General features: G+C 50.7%; 1 protein-coding gene across 2 annotated transcripts in view; it reads right to left on the reverse strand.

Annotated features, from left to right (window-relative positions):
* Tafa5 (TAFA chemokine like family member 5) overlaps positions 1–15,898 on the reverse strand; it is a gene marked incomplete at its 5' end in the record, with an annotated part of 215,732 nt that overhangs the window by 39,600 nt on the left and 160,234 nt on the right. The window contains 1 exon segment of one of the 2 annotated variants that reach the window (XM_055627123.1): positions 3,523–3,650. Coding sequence (XP_055483098.1) covers positions 3,523–3,650 — 128 coding nt within the window. 2 annotated transcript variants of the gene reach the window in all.

A 15,898-nucleotide genomic window follows, 5' to 3' on the forward strand; every position in this document is an offset into this window, starting at 1 on the left:
TCCCTCCCTCCCTCCCTCCCTCCCTCCCTCCCTCCCTCCCTCCCTCCTTCCTTCCTTCCTTCCTTCCTTCCTTCCTTCCTTCCTTCCTTCCTTCCTTTTTTTCTTTTTAAAGTATAGCCAACCAGCCACACACAACCTTCAGAATCTCATGATGAAGACCTTGAGGTTCAAGCTCAACCTACAGAAGCTCCTGAGGCTAGACCCCTTCCCCACTTCCAAGTTCGCAGGAAGCTGTAGGGGCAGAGTCCTGACTACAGTGAGTATTGCCCCTCCAACAGCTGGCTCTACAGCAAAAGGGGCCAGGGCCCTCCCTGCTCCGGGCCAGCTCTCCTGAAGCCTGGTTGCCATGGTCAGATGCTAGATTCTGCAGAAGATGCTTCCAGGATGGCTGCTAAGCGGAGCACCTGCATTCGTGTTCATCCTCAATGTGACTGCTCTCAGTGCTCTTGACCTCCAGATGCCCCAATGGGCCGGGGAACAGTCTGCCCAGCCCAAAGCTGTAGCCAGTTTCAGGTAAGCTCAGAGTTGGAAGTGCTGCTCAAAATGGCTTCTTGGAAGGACTCTGCATCTATCTGCCTGTAACAGAGGCTCCAAAACACTGGGTGCAGAGGTCTGACATTCATGACCATAAGTGCTCCTGCAGCTGGCATCTGGGCATATTTGGATCTGTGCTCTATGGGATATACATCTCTATGCAGTGCTAGCTCTTGAGCAGAACTCCCAGAAAGCCCTCCCCAAGCCTCCCATCCCCACGACTGCTTGTTTCTGCATACAGAATTAAAACGCAGTGCTTAATAGCTAATTGGAAAAAATGGATTCCAATCCAGCTGGTTTATTCTGATTTAGGGAATGGTACAGCTCACCGTTGAGCATCTTGTGATTCATAAACATCACAGAAATGCAGAGTAAACACTGATTAGAATACCCATGAAAGCCACTAACATGCGCAGTGCACAGTGTAGCCGTTGCCAGCCAACATCTGCACAGAGAACCATTCCTACCCAGCCATGAGGGACCAGAATCCCCACCTGGGATCCTCCAGTCTTTTTCATCTAGGTTCCCTATAAGTCCTGCTGCCAGGGCTAGTGGAAACCGGGAGCCCTGGAGCTAGAGAAGAGGAAGGGAATCCTACCGTTTGCCCCATCTCTAAAAAGCACACATCGCAGATGGGTACAGGAAAGAATTCTGCTTCCATACCCAAGGAGAACCTTCAGCATTTGCTAGTACCCTGGCTTGGTGCAGATGGACGCTCACAGGGCACAGTGTCAGGGGCAACTCCAGAGGCAACACTTAACAAAGCTAGCCCAGGGCCTTGTCTGCCTCCTGAGTCCTCAGGGCCATGGACTTCCTACTATCCACAGTGACACTTGCATCTCGCCCAGTGACCTGAGAAACACTCTAGTATTTTCATGACCCTTCTTCCTTCTCTTACTTGCTGATCACGAGCCAGTAAATTAATTTCATGACCCGCTAATGGGGCGGTGACCCCCACTTGTGAGGAGCAGTGATTGTGGAAATGCGAACATCAGCATGTGTCTGGGGTCTGCACTGGGCTAATCGATGGATCCATTTATCACACACACTTAGGAGGCCCCATGGGGGGACAGGCTACTGGATGCCCAGACTCAGAGATCGTCCCTTGAGCATCCCCAACTCTGGTGACACTAAGGGAAATGTAATCAGCAGGTGACACTGAGGGGCTTGGACGCAGAGGTGGCATAGCAGAGGTGCAGGGTGGGAAGGAGTCTTGGCTGGAGGAACATCCAATCTGGAATGAGTGACACTGGAAAGGAACTGGCAGCCACCACATGGATACCAGGCCTCTTAAAGGTAATGGGTGACAAGACCATCATCTAGGGAAAACAATTTAAGGTGAACTATGATAATAATTTACTCTATAAGAGGCCATGATGTGATCACACAGTAGGGTCTCTAAATTGTGTTATTTTTAAGATCCTGTTGGAGAAAATTTTAGACACCTTAATAGCATGTCATCTCAGGCCAGAGGAGTTGACTCACAGCTTTCTAGACTCAAGGACGCACGCAGGGCAGGCTAGACTTGCAGGGCAGTCTAACTCCCTTCTTCAATCTGGAAGAGATAAAGCCGGTGGCTCAGGGGGGCCTGACACTCACCCAGGCCAGTTTGATATCCAATTGCACATACACACTGCCCTTACTTGCCCATCCCTTCCAAGTATCACCTCAGCAAGTGGAGAACACACCAAGCCTAAAGCTCCTTTTGGTTCCAAGAAGGACACAGGCCTGGGTGTTAAGAACCTCTGGCCTTTTCATGAGTCTGCTCTGAATCACAGAGGGCCATGGATATTATGTGTCCTTTCTAGACACCAGTTTTCATCATTGTAGCCCTTATCCAGGCTGAACAGACTGGAGTGTGATTAGGGAGGCTTGGCCTTTATACAGGAGGCCACAATGTGGCATTGGGGCATGCCTTCAGCAGCCCTCTGGGTAGTTATGGGTAATGGCTCATCACTGTCTAGTATCATCCCTCAAACCAATCTGTGGCCCCTACCTGGAGGCCGCAGGGGTGAACTTAGGGGTCCAACGAGGATCTGTGGTCTGCACAGGGCAGGGACAGACATAGAGCATTCTATACCTGAGGATTCTCCTCACCCCCGCCATGCTTCTTTCCAGGCTCTTCAGAGCCTAAGGCTCTTTGACGCCTGCTTTCTTCCATGCTCACTCAGCAGCCCAACAGTTTCCCCCACTGGACCTGAACAGGTCTCAGACTTCACACTGCTCTGAAAGAAGCCAGTGCTGTGTGAACAGTCACTAGCCCCAATGATGAGGGTAAGGCTTACCTATCTTGCCCAAGGACCCCTTCACCTCTTAGTTTATTATTATAGAGAATCATTATCTGCAGTATCCAGGCACTGGACATTACCTCAGAAATTACAAAGAATGGGCAACAACAACAACAAAATATCACAGAACACCCTAGAGTCCTCTGCCCTCAACCACCTGAAGGCAGAGCAGTTCTGGAGACCAAGTTGGCTGTGGCCTCCCTAAAGAGCTCAGTGAAGCCTGATCAGTGGGATGAGGAGCATGAAGAATGGGAAGCTCTTGGGGTCTGTTAGCAGCCACCATACCATATCTGGGGCAGCAGCAGAACTATGTGTAGCCCCCTCCCTAGGTCTGAATCTTGATGGCTCCCTTGGCCTCAGGTGGGGTACAGATACTTGCCCTCAGGTTTGGAGGTACCTGATGTACCTCCACATCTCCCCTACAAAGTCAAGCAGCTTTGGTGCCAGCAATATGCACTGCCCTAGTTTCACTTCCAAGCTGACCAATCCTATGGCTCCGTCCTTGAGTGCCAAGACCAACTGATTGGGAACAGGCTGTTTGTGACTTAGCACCAGAGAGTAAGGGGAAGCTGTGACAGGGATAAAGACACAGGCTGTCACCTGTCCCCTGATCTATCCCGTAGAGTCTACATCCATAACGGGCTTTGGTGTCTGCTCACATCTCCCATCATGCCCACAAGGAAGGAAAGGGGCCACATACCGTGGTGGTCTTTATCCGCCCTCCGGGCTGTGTGCAAGTCCAGCCTGACCGGTTGATTAACAAATCGCAGCCTTCCCCCTCCAGGCAGGGGAGCATGTCACACCACTGCTTTGTCTTGATAATTCGAGCTGTGAGAGAGAGGAAGAGAGCTGGTCAGTGTGCCACTCCCAACCTGCAGGCTTCACTGAGTGCAGTGCTGGCATGCTAAAGCTGAGCCTGGCACCTGGATGTCATGGAGGGAAGCCCTGTGAGCAGGCACCGTGTCATTCCGAGGCATTCGGAGTGGATGCTGGCCACATACTACCTCTCCTGGGCATACCATCGTTGGTCCCCAACTGTAAGTAGTCAGTGAGGGTGTTAGAACATTTTCATAAAAACATCATTTTTTCCCTAAGGAGCCAAAACCTCATTTTCTGCTTTGTCACAAATGGACAGATCTACCAAGGTGACTGCCCACAGGACAGTTTGGGTAGAACCGGGGCTCAGTGTAAGGAGTGAGGCCTGGCAGGAAGTTAGCAATTCTATAGTGGCCATGACCCACATCAGCCCTCATCTACAGACAATGGACTGACTCAAGGCTCTAAGACTAGCAGGCTTAGCCTCTGTCTTGACCCCTGGAGCCTTCAGGGTAGGGGTCAAGTGGAGAGTTGGCAGTGGAGAGGTGGTCACAGTGTTCATCAGAACAAGGAATGTCAAAACCTACACAGACAAAAAACATTCTTCTCCCTTGGAAACCCACCCAGGTTTGGTGGTTAGACCTGGTAGACAGGAAGGCTCTGTGAGAAGCCCATGAGGAAGAAGTCTGCAATGGATTTTCTTATTATCAGAATCATCCATGACCTGCTCATCCTGCTAACCTCCTTCCTGACACACAGTTCTTACTACTGCACTCAAGAGATTCATAAACAAGGCTTGTGGTCCAAGTAAAAGCTAAGTCTTCGAGGTGTTCAGTCATGCTTAAAATGACAGAACTCAAGGTCACCTAGGAGACAGTGAGGCACAACCATGGGTGTCTGTGAGGGCTTTTCCAGAGAGAAGTGGGCAAAGGGAGACAACCTACCCTGTTCATGGGCAGCACAGTCCATAGGCTGGACACCTGGGTAGAGCAAAGAACAAGGAGAAAGGCAGCCTAGAATGGGCGTTTCCTGTCTCCCATGCTACCCACTTCTGCCCCATGAGGATCTGTCCAAGTGCATGGAGCCAAGCAAGCATGGACTAAGCCCCTTAACATCAAGAGCTGAAAGCAACCCTTCATCCTATCTCTGCCAGGTATTTCATCACAGCAGTGAGGGAATAAACACAGGTGGTCAGTAGGAATCTACTCCCTGTGGGTGCTGTTTGAAGACTCACTTATGCAGGATTCAACATCCAACTTTAACCCCAACATCCAAGACTGGAATCTTCCATAATCAAGAAACACAGAAGGACCGCAAAAACCTTTGGGGTCTAGGGTCACAACAGACCAGACAAGGAGTAAGGTTATACTTGTTACATTCCTAGTATGTCATCTCCGTGTCTAACACACCTCTCCCTATGCAGGACGGGCCTAGCAGGGACCCCTCACTGCTCACCCATTTAGAGCACCACCTCAGGAGTGGGCTTGATTTCATTTCCTTTGGACATCAGACTTTTGTATTGAGAGCCATCACACTTTCCATTTGGGTTCCTCCTCCCTGAAGCAGCACTGCACTTCAATTGGCCCCAAGGCCCAGCAGGTGCAAAGAGCTAGTGGCTGAGCTGCAGGACTTAGCAACTGTGTTAGAGAGGAGTAGGTCCCTCTGTGGCAGCTTCACAAGACACAGCTACAGAGACCGTTCCAACCCAGGCAAGAGGGGAACCCCACCACGCACACACCTCTGGTCCCACACACAATCCCTCCAACTCTTACGTTTCCTTCCTTCTCCTAGGCTTTCTTTCCCATTTCATTGTGTGTATATATATATTGAAGCACAGGACTCCAGATTTTCTTAAAATAAAGGTACAGTTCCACAGGATGTGTGCACTACAATTTCTCATAGTAAGGTGTGGTGAGCTGGCATGTAAACAGCTCTGCAAACACATATGAGCTTGGGTGGAGTATGCGTAGACACAGTGCTTCAGCTGGGCAGTCAGTGGGCTCCACTGCCATCTGAGAGTATGTGCCATGACCTGGCAGTGCTCTGCTCCTTGATGTCTTGATTTTGAACATGCAATCCCAGAGTTAACCTTTTACACAAGGCCAGACAACTGGCTGCTCTGGAGGAGTGACTGTACTGATCAACTTGGGCAATGGGTGTGGCAAAGACACAGATTAGAGCTCACATAGTAAAAGCTGGGCCCCCTGGTTGGGTTTGGAGGGGCTGGGGTAGTACAGAAGACATGAAAGTGGGCATGCTGGCTAGGTCGGTGTCCATTGCTTGATAGGCATAACACACCATGATGAAGTGGCTGTAGCACTGCAGACAGGAGTTTTAGAATTGACTAGCTGTGCCTGCCACAGACACAGTAAAGAACACTGTGGGATATGTTGCCGGCCTCACCCCATTCCAGCACCTTTATATCAGTTGCCAGCTAGGTGGACTGTCCAGTCAGGATCCTAGGCTGGCTCTTTTCATGCTACCATTAGAGACACAACATAAATTTGTGTGCGGAAGCCCCTGACCCCTGTATTCAGAAACAGGACCATAAAGAAGTAGAATGAAGTCACAAGGATGGGTTCTTGACCTGGCAGGATTAGGGGGTCTTAGAAGAGACCCCCAAAGCACCTCTGGTCCCTGCAACCCATCACCTGTGAAGATACAGCAAGAAGGCAGACATCTGCAAGCTGGAAACTGGCCATGCCATCACTGTAGCCTTGGATCTCCAGTCCCCAGCAGACGTCAAGCCACTAAGCAGCCCGCCTGTGGCATTATGCTATGGAAGCCTGAACTGACAGGGTGAGGACTATCCCATGCTTATCTGAAGTCAGCTATAGAGTCCCCTGTGCAAGAGTGACAGTGAAGGGGGCTGCCCCCTCAGGGGTCTGGGAGAAAACCACTTGGCTGCCTGGGAAATAGCCCCAGCTGTAGCCTCCCCACGCCATGGGTATCCCCAGGCTGAAGACATTCCAAAGAGCCAGGCATCAGGCCCAAGCCACTCTCCTGGGCTCCCACTAATCATAGCACAGGTGGCTGGTGGGCGAGTAAAAGTTGGCTTGTGTCACACAGCTGTCCCTAGCTGTTCATTACTTGTGCAATGTCACCAGCAGCTGCTTCTCCCATCCCTGATGTGTCATTTTTTGGTGACAGCAAAAGATGCTATGAAACCCATCTCAGTCACCAACAAATAAAAGCCTGGAAACCTCATCAGCTGCATCAGGATCCACACATACATTCTCCCCCAACGTCTCCTCTCTCTCCCTCCAGCCCGACGGATGCAAGGGAAGGGTTTAAGCAGTAGGGGAAATTGCCCTGCATACACAAACCTGTACCATTCAAGGTGCTGAGAAAGGTTCTTCTGGTCCGTGAGCCACAGGCTCCCATTCACACAGTCTCTGCCCGCCTAACAAGCCACGAACGGGGCTGGCTGGTGCAAGAAGTGGGAGCCTCCAGCTGTTAGAGGGACAGCAGGGCCTGAGGTGACTCAGTATGGACTGGCCAGGGTGGCAGCACCCAGAGCCAGCCCCAGCCTGCCTGTCTACAGGGCACACCAAGACTGGATGGGCTTTGGCAGCAGAGAAAGGTTGGTGGCCTAAAGGGACTGAGTTCAGATCTCATCCTGTCTTGTACCAAGGCCACTTTCCTTAAAACACACAAGGGACTCCCAAGCTTCCTCCACATAATAACACTCCGGTAAGTGGTGGGAAGAGGAATAGAGCATGCGGCCTGCTGTTGCTGGGGGCGGACCACACACAATGAGATGACACACACAGATGTGCCCAGGGCTGGGAAAGGAGTGACAAGGTCCTAATGGCCTTAGGTTATGGGAAGGACAAAGCTCCTGTCCAGGCCACATGCTGTACACACCCTCATGAACATACATGTGTGCAGACATGGGTGTGCATGCAGAATACATGGACACATACACAAGCACATGGTGCATACCTCACCTGGTGTGAGCACAGCATCATATAACGTAAAGCAAACTATATGAATACACATACAAGCAGAGCACACGTTCACACATGTACACAGTTACAATGTAAACACACCCATCCACATGTACCTGCACCACACATACATATTCACACACTGCACATACATGTATAAATTCTCACATACATATACCACAAAGACGCATGTACACACTGACAGACACATTCACACAGGTAAATATAGAAGCACACACATGCACACACTACCACACATGTACACTGTTCACATATATACATGCCTACCTACACATGGGTGTACAAAGACATAGCACGCACAGCCAGGCAGTGTTGTGGGCTGGTCAATGGCAGCACAAAGGCAAGCAGAGCCTGGGCATACCCAGGGACTAAGCCCACGGGGACACTGGAACGGCACTGAGCACACAGGTCCTTTTGTTTGCCTGCAGGAGCTCAGCTCACCCAGTCCTGCCCACTTCCTGCTGGAGGAGGTGGGAGACACAGTGCCAGGCCAGCACTGGGCTACCACATCCTAGGGACAAAGGGGCCTTTCACGCCTCCACTTCACAACTTCATCTCACCCGGGGCATGGGCTGAGGAGGTCCTTCTCTCGCCTGTTTTTTGTATAGTGCTCTCAGCACAGGGGAAGGATGTCCCCGGGGCTGATGGGTGCTCCTGAGGAGCATGAGTGAAGGGGGCCAGTGGCCTGGGTTTGGGCAGACGGTTGCCACGGCCTGCAACATATGATGACCAGCAGAGTTCCTTGGCCTGGGGCAGGCAGGAGATGGGGTCTCAAGTATCCCCATAAAGTGCATCCTCTGGACAGAGAGAAAGAGGGCAAGCTGTGAGCTCCAGCCTGGATGGAATAGGAAGATGCTCCTGGGACCGAAAAGAACATTCCAGAACCTGAGCCTTCCACAGGGCTGCAGAGTGGGACCCAGAGACACGGCCACACATATACATGCGTCCCCAAAGCTAGCATGGTAGCCTACACGCTCCTCTCCGAGGTTGTTGTCTGTAGCACACACATGCACATTTGTATAGACAGCATACTCATCCACACACCACATACGTACACATGGCAGCATTCACCTGCACATACAATAGCGCTGCACACACAAATGCTGTTCACATACATGCCACACATATCCACATCACACACATGCAGAGAGCACACACATGCCTACTCATGCACTCGTGCACGCACACACGCACACACGCACACACACCACCCACACGCACATCTCAAACTGAGAATAAAAACTCACATCCATTCTGTCACATTTCCACAACACAGCATGCACCCTTGATGCTATGATGCTGGCTTGACATGACAGCTCTATACTTCTAGGGTCTCAGGTAGTATCCTGAGGACAGAGAAGCAGCTTGCTCCCTTCATGTGGATACATTGGATGGTATGGGACAGAAGCTTGTCCCAGATGTCCCCAATCCAGTCTGAATCTGCTGCTGTAGCCCAGACCCTGTTCTGACAGGTGAAGAACCAGTGCCCTAAGGCTGAATGCAGAGAAGGATTGGAATGGGTCACAGGTTGGGAAGGCTCCTGGACCTTTGTCGAGGCCAGGGAACCTTGAATGGAGCTGAAAGCAGCTGTTTAGCTGGCAAAAGCTCAGACAAAGGGTAGAGTTTAGAAAAAGGACTACAAACTCTGGGATAGAAACAGAGCTGAGGAGGATGAAGGCTCTCCACAAGGGTGGAGCAAAGAGAAAGAGGGCTTTGTGGGCTACAGGGCTCTAGCCTCTCTAGTGACTGAGACAGGCTGGGAGGACCTCGGAGGGACAGAAGGCTTTGTTACTGTGCAAAACACAGCCACCTTTCTGTCTGTCTCAATCTATGGACCGTTTTGTGGCAGGTTCATCATACACCACCTTGTTACTCCCAGCAGTGGCAGCCGCCGCCCCCCCCACCCCCAGGTCACACTGCTATAAAATCATTCTACATTCTGTTTGCTAAAATAAACCCAAAGCCATCTAACATCACGCACCTCCCTGGCAGGACCCTCTGTTGCACCAGCTCAGGTGCACCTTGGATGCACCATACACCCAGGGGTGTGGGGCTGGCGAGCCCATTTCTATGACCAGTGAAGGTACTGCACAACTTGCCCGAAACACCGAAGCCAGTGATGACATGCTGTGCTTTTGGAGATCAAGCCATAAGTACACCCTGCTTTCCCCACTTCAGATAGGGCTTGGCCAGGCGTGACATAGCCCCAGCCCTGTGGTTACTCCTCAAAGGCATGAGATTCCTTCTCAAAGAACAACCCTCAGTAATGAATGCACACACACACACACACACACACACACACACACACACACACACACAACCTCCCAGGGTCCACTGGAAATGGCCATCATGGAGAGGCAAAGCCCCATACCCGGGGTCTCAAACATTCTGTGAACTTCCTCTACTTATGGGTCCCTGTGGGGGGCTGGGAATTCCTGGGTCCTGGCTAGTCTCATCATGGGCAGACAAGGAGGGCCCCAGGAGCTGTGGGTTTTCTCCCAGGTCTCCTTTGCTGGAAAAGTCATGCCAGGACTCAGGAGATGAGTCTTCTCTCAACTGTCTTTTCTCAGTGTGTGTCTTATCAACAGGGATCCGGGACTACAATACATGCAGGACCTCCTGTGTGGTCTTCGGGGGATGATTCAGCTCTGTGATGGCTGATCATTCCTGTCTCCTTGATGGGATTTACAGTTACCATGGAGACAAGCCTGTGGGAAGGTCTGTGAAGGATTATCTAGACTGAATTAAGTGAGATAGGGGGACTGACCATCAATGTGTCCGGCACCATTTGCAGGCTGGGGTCTGGACTGTGTTTGAAAAAATAGGAACATCAGCTGAACACAGAGAGTCATCGCTGCTCCCTGACTTTGGGTACAATGAGACCGGCTGCCTCACACCCCTGCCACCAGGCCATCCTGGCCATAATGGACTGTGCAGCCTCAAACTGTGAGCCACAAAGAATCCTTTCTCCCTTAGCTAGCCTCTCATCAGGAATTTAAGGCAGTGAGCAAAGTAACTATCATAAGCTTCCTGTGCTACCCTCAGCCTGTGCCCCCATGAGTACAGGTTTGCATTCAAGTATAGCAGAGGTTCCACAGGAACGGCAGTGGGCCTCGGCCCCAGGGAAGGCAGCGGCAACCCCCAGCACCACACGCTGCTGGCTCTCTGCCTCCCACTCCCTGCCGCGCAGCAGTTCATTGGCACTAAGCACGGCAGTAAATAAGCAATGAAGATTCTGTTCCTGGGCCCTGCAGTAATTGGATTACTCCCATTTAAAGCAGCGCCCTGTCAGGCTGCGTGGCAGAGCCGTTGGCATGGGAAGGAGACAGCTTAAACGAGTTATCAAGAACCCGCTATTAAACATGCCTTCTGGGATGGCTCTGGGTTAAATGGAAGGTGTGATCACAACAAACAAAGCCACTGTTATTAGCACGGTTCAGGCAGCTGCCCTTACGTATGTGTGAACTGGCATCCCCTGAATGAACACGGAAGCCATTTGAGTACCAGCAGGTAGTTGTTCCGCCATGGAGTCTACTCCCCGAGCTGCGGCTCTGGGAAACACCTGCCCTGTAAAATTAATGCTGCAAATTTCAATTTTATTGGTTTCGCAGTTTTGTTTGTGTTTAATTGTAAATGGGCTTCGGTTTATTCCTGCTCTACAGTCTGGGAGGGTTTAGCTTGGCTTGAGCTCGTATTCCCACAACATTATAATAAAAAATGATACAGCTCAGCAGCAGCTGTAGGGGGAGCCGCCCTTCCAAGGGCATTCTACATTGTTTGAGTCTGAGGAGTTTTCCTGTCCGCCCATTTCTAGGCCACAGAAAGCTGGTCAGTGGGACAGGAGGCAGAGCTGAGGTGAGGCTTATCTGGAGAGAAACCTGACCTGCCACAGGGCAGGGGCAATGGGGTCTCCCAGTAAAAAGGGACACAGCTCTATCACATACTGGCCTTCAGGAGCCCAGATAAGGAGCAGCAAGGCTTATTAGAAAGGAGCTGAGGCAGTGCTCATATAGGCCCAGAAAGCTCTGGAAGAGCGTACCTCCAGTCTCTGGACAGAGGGCCACTGCTCTCTCCTGTAGTTCTGGCCTCATCTTGTTGGGATTCCAGCACAGGGGTGCAGAGCTGAACCCAGCAATGAGACATTGGGCAGAATCAAGAAACAGCTTTGTGCCCCATGGTCAGAGGTCCATGCTGGACAACCCAGATTCTGGCAGTTCTGTGGCTATTTTAATCCCTCTGGAGTAACAGAGCATCCTGTCACCTATGGCCTCACATGGTAATGAATTCTGGTTCCAGGTCAACAAGGAAGAGAACTTGATTGAGCTGGTAAGCTCCCTCTACTTTATCCAAACAGGAAGAGATACGTTCAAGGGTGCCATGTTGAGCCTGGGGTCACTCCAGCACATATTACTGAGTCCTTAAAGCCTAGGAATCAGGCTGCACAGTCTCCTCTGCTGCCTGCCCTGCTAAGAACTCTATAAGGCTAGAGAGGCTGCTCCTGCTGCAGGAGGCACTGACCCTATAGCCACCCTGCTGATGCCTTCGCTTTCATCATCTCCACTATTAACACCACCATCATGATCGCCATCATCAGCACTGTCACCACCACCATTTTCGCCATCATCATCTACTTTGCCTGATTCTCAGACTTATCACTATCATTACCATTATCATTATCATGGCTAGCCCCCCACACACACCAGCATCACTACCATTTTTATCATCATGGGTTCCATTATCACCATAACTATCACTGCCACTCTGGCCATCACCATCACATTCATCGTAATCACCATCATCACCACGACCACCACCTCTCCAGCATCACCATGCTCGCCATCAGAACTACCACCATGGCCATCACCACCATCACCATCAGTACTAAAGATGGAGCTAGGCCTTACAGAAGTATGAGGTGAGGTCTGAGATCTCCTTGAGGCTAGAGCTTCCTGCTCTTATCCTAGGGCTATTTTGGTTATGCTGTACTGGCAGCAGCAATCTGGGGCTCTATAGGACAGCTCAGCATAGAGGTAGCCTACAGCGCATGCTGTAGAGGGCTTGAACTCACAGGTGGAGGACTCGGTTCCAACACTTAGGCACTCAAGTACCAGCTGCTTGGATTCTAGAGGCTATGAGGTTTCTCTTGGATCCACCCTTTGTGGTTGGTTGAGCCCTGACCTGCAGTAAAATAACTGTGACCATCCAATTCACTCTGAGAGATACATCAGACCCAACAGCTAAGTTCACTACAATTCTTGGGCCATAGAGGGACCCCAGGAAGTTTCCTAATGACGTAGGAGACAGGGGCCAAGTGGAAGGAGGAGAGGGGAGAAGACAGCCCAGCACCACCTGGCTTTAGAGGTCATGGTGGGCTCAGCACTGAGATACAGCCCTTACCTCTTTTCTGGGCAATGTCTGCCTCCCATCTTTCCATCCTAGGAAGACCCTGTGAGGCTCCTGTCCATGTACTATGTAAAGCCCAAAGCCTGGCATCTGGAATTTGCCACAATTTAGAAATGATGGCCCCAATACATGGGCTGACCACAGGTCATAGGCATGAAGACAAGTGCATGCCCGGAAAACACAGCCAGCCTTTGTGCTGCTGTCCTAGATGGATGTGCCTCTTCGATCTGTGCTTGTCACCTTGCTTCTTCAGGCACCTTAGGGAGGCCATGCAGCCAGCTCACCTTCAGGGATTATCTCAGCCTTCCAGAATCCTGTCTGCTCCTCTACAGGCCCTGGCCTGACATAGGTCTTCATCGGATGCACCTACAGTTCTAGCAGCCCCCCACTACCACTGTGGCCAACAAAAGGCATTGTGCTCATGTGTGACGCTCATGTTATACAGGTCCCAAGTCCTTTGCTGAATCCTGATACTCAGTGAGGATGGACTGACACCAAAGTACAGATACTCCATTGAAGAGATGAATGAACACGTGTCTCCACAGTCTGGAGACACTGAAGCTTGGTGTCTTGGTGAAGACTTCCTCCAGGTCCACAGGAACCTGTGTCTGCCAACGACGTTCAGACTTCAGGGCTTCATAAGCTGGAGAATCCAGCCATATCTCCCTAGCAGGTCTTGGAGGACCAGCTGTACTTTGGTTAGCTTTCTCCACATCCCCACCCTAACACCCATGAAAGTCTGGCTTCCTGCTTCCAGCTTTGCCATTAGTTCCTTTGGTTATCCCAAGGGGTTGTACTCAGAAAAAATATGGACTCAGCATGTCAACCATGGGTGCTACAAACTTACTGGAGCCTCCGTAGATGTCCTGTATGTATCTGGCTGAGCTCAGACACCACTGGTTACTTCCTATAATGTTAGGTGCTCAGGGCCCAAGTACCTATTGGGAAAGCATGGCAGGGACCCAGCCTTGCACTTGGAACCTGTGCCGAGAAGTTTTACTCTGTGCCTACTGGACAGAGCAAGGCAAGGAAACTGATTTCAGGCTGCCCTGACCACACAACTTGCAGCATATCCAGATCAGGAGAATGTAGGTCTGTCTTTAAGACTATTCTGAGCACACCAATCCTGGTATATAGGGCCAGAATATAGAATTCACAGGACAGTGAGGGCTCCTGGGCTGCCCCCAACCTCAGGAGTGTTTCCAGAAAGAGGTGAGCCTTGAAGGATGAGATGGCCACAATGAGTGTATAGAGTGGATATTTCAGGTTGATGGGAGCAATACAAGTCACAGAGGCCTGTGCTAAAAGGTGGGCTCCTAAGTGTCACTGTGTGCCTAGAGTACATGGCCAGTTCCTTGTCACAGTAGCAACAGGAGGTAGACCAGGGTTTGCTGGTCCAGGATCTGTGAGCCACAGATATAGACTGCCCTATGATCATCTGAGCGGAAGGTGGCACCAATCAAAGCAGGTCCTCAGCAGGCCCCAATATAGTGCTGCTTGATCAAAGAGCACTCATGCATGGAGAAAGGAGGACTAACATGACAGCGTGGAGCCCATTCTGCATGTGGCCTCTGTTGCCAGCCTTGGTGTAGGACCAGAGGGGCATCATGCCCAGGCCACCTCATAACCTGATCAACAACTACACTACAGCAGCACAAACCCACAGGGTCCCCTTTCTTCATGAAACCAAGACACTGCTTTCCATAGGAGGGGGATTCTCTCTTCAGCTCTGCCACTGAGGGAAGTACAGAATTATGGTAGGAGACCATCAGCCACCCTTAGAGCAGGCTATGAGCTGAATGTCCTACAGATTCTGGGGCATTCATGGGGCAAATGCTGGATGGGACCAGCCCTGCTGCAGGAGTACAGAAGATCTGGGGAACTAACCAACAAGGAGGGTGTCATTCCCTAGCACCCCACTGTGCTTTTTATCACTTGGAGAGGAACTATCTGTAATACCCGGTTTTGCATATTGAAATGACAAGTCCCTTCCACAATTTTTCGACAACATAATTTAGTGAGAACTGCCTTGATAATGATTTTTGTCTTTAAATAGTTGCAGTAGAATGGATTAATTTTCAAGATGGCTCTCTGATTACAGAGATTCATTAGCTGCCTGGAACTATCCCCCAACCCTCAAGAATAGGGAGCCCCAAATTATGATTAGCACGTCATGCCACGCCAGTGCAAAACACTCCAGATTTGGGTAATCAAATTAGATTGAGAGAGGAGGGGGAAAGCAGAGGGGGAAAGTTGTCATGGGGTGCCTGTTTCATTATTTCATTAGTATCAAGACAGGTAAGGGGGGGGTGGGGAGCTACTCCAATCAGTTTGCACAGGCAAACTACTGAATTGACAGAGGCTGTTTAAAAGAAAAGACAGGCAAGACAGCGGGCTTTAATTTCCATGTGTGGACTGGAAATATTTTCTTTCTGCTTCCAAGCCTGGCGTAGCTTGCTAAGGGAGCAGACCCTGGGATCATGAGGAATTTGGGACCATTGCTTTTTACTATGTGGGAAAGCCACTTGACCCTGCACTCAGAAGACATTTCTTCACTCTGGGAGCTAAATGGGACGGCCGAGTATTGGTGTAGGAAGGTAGAGGGTACTCCTGCCTACAGGTGAATGACATTTCTTCTGATGAGACACTAGTCATGGCACTGAGGATAACAGTGATGACAGCCTCTTTGGGGAGTCCTCGCTAGGGTTGAGACACCTCAAAACTCAAGTGGAAACATCACTGGCAAGTCCCTAGATTATTTAGTTTTATAACATGCCCATCTGTTCATCCATCTACCCATCTATCATTCTAATCATCCATCCATCTGCCCATCTGCCCATCTGCCCATCTGCCCGTCTATCTATCTATCTATCTATCTATCTATCT

Source organism: Psammomys obesus, unplaced genomic scaffold (genome assembly GCF_907164565.1).
Source record: "Psammomys obesus unplaced genomic scaffold, mPsaObe1.curated_primary_1811, whole genome shotgun sequence".
Classification (NCBI taxonomy): domain Eukaryota; kingdom Metazoa; phylum Chordata; class Mammalia; order Rodentia; family Muridae; genus Psammomys; species Psammomys obesus.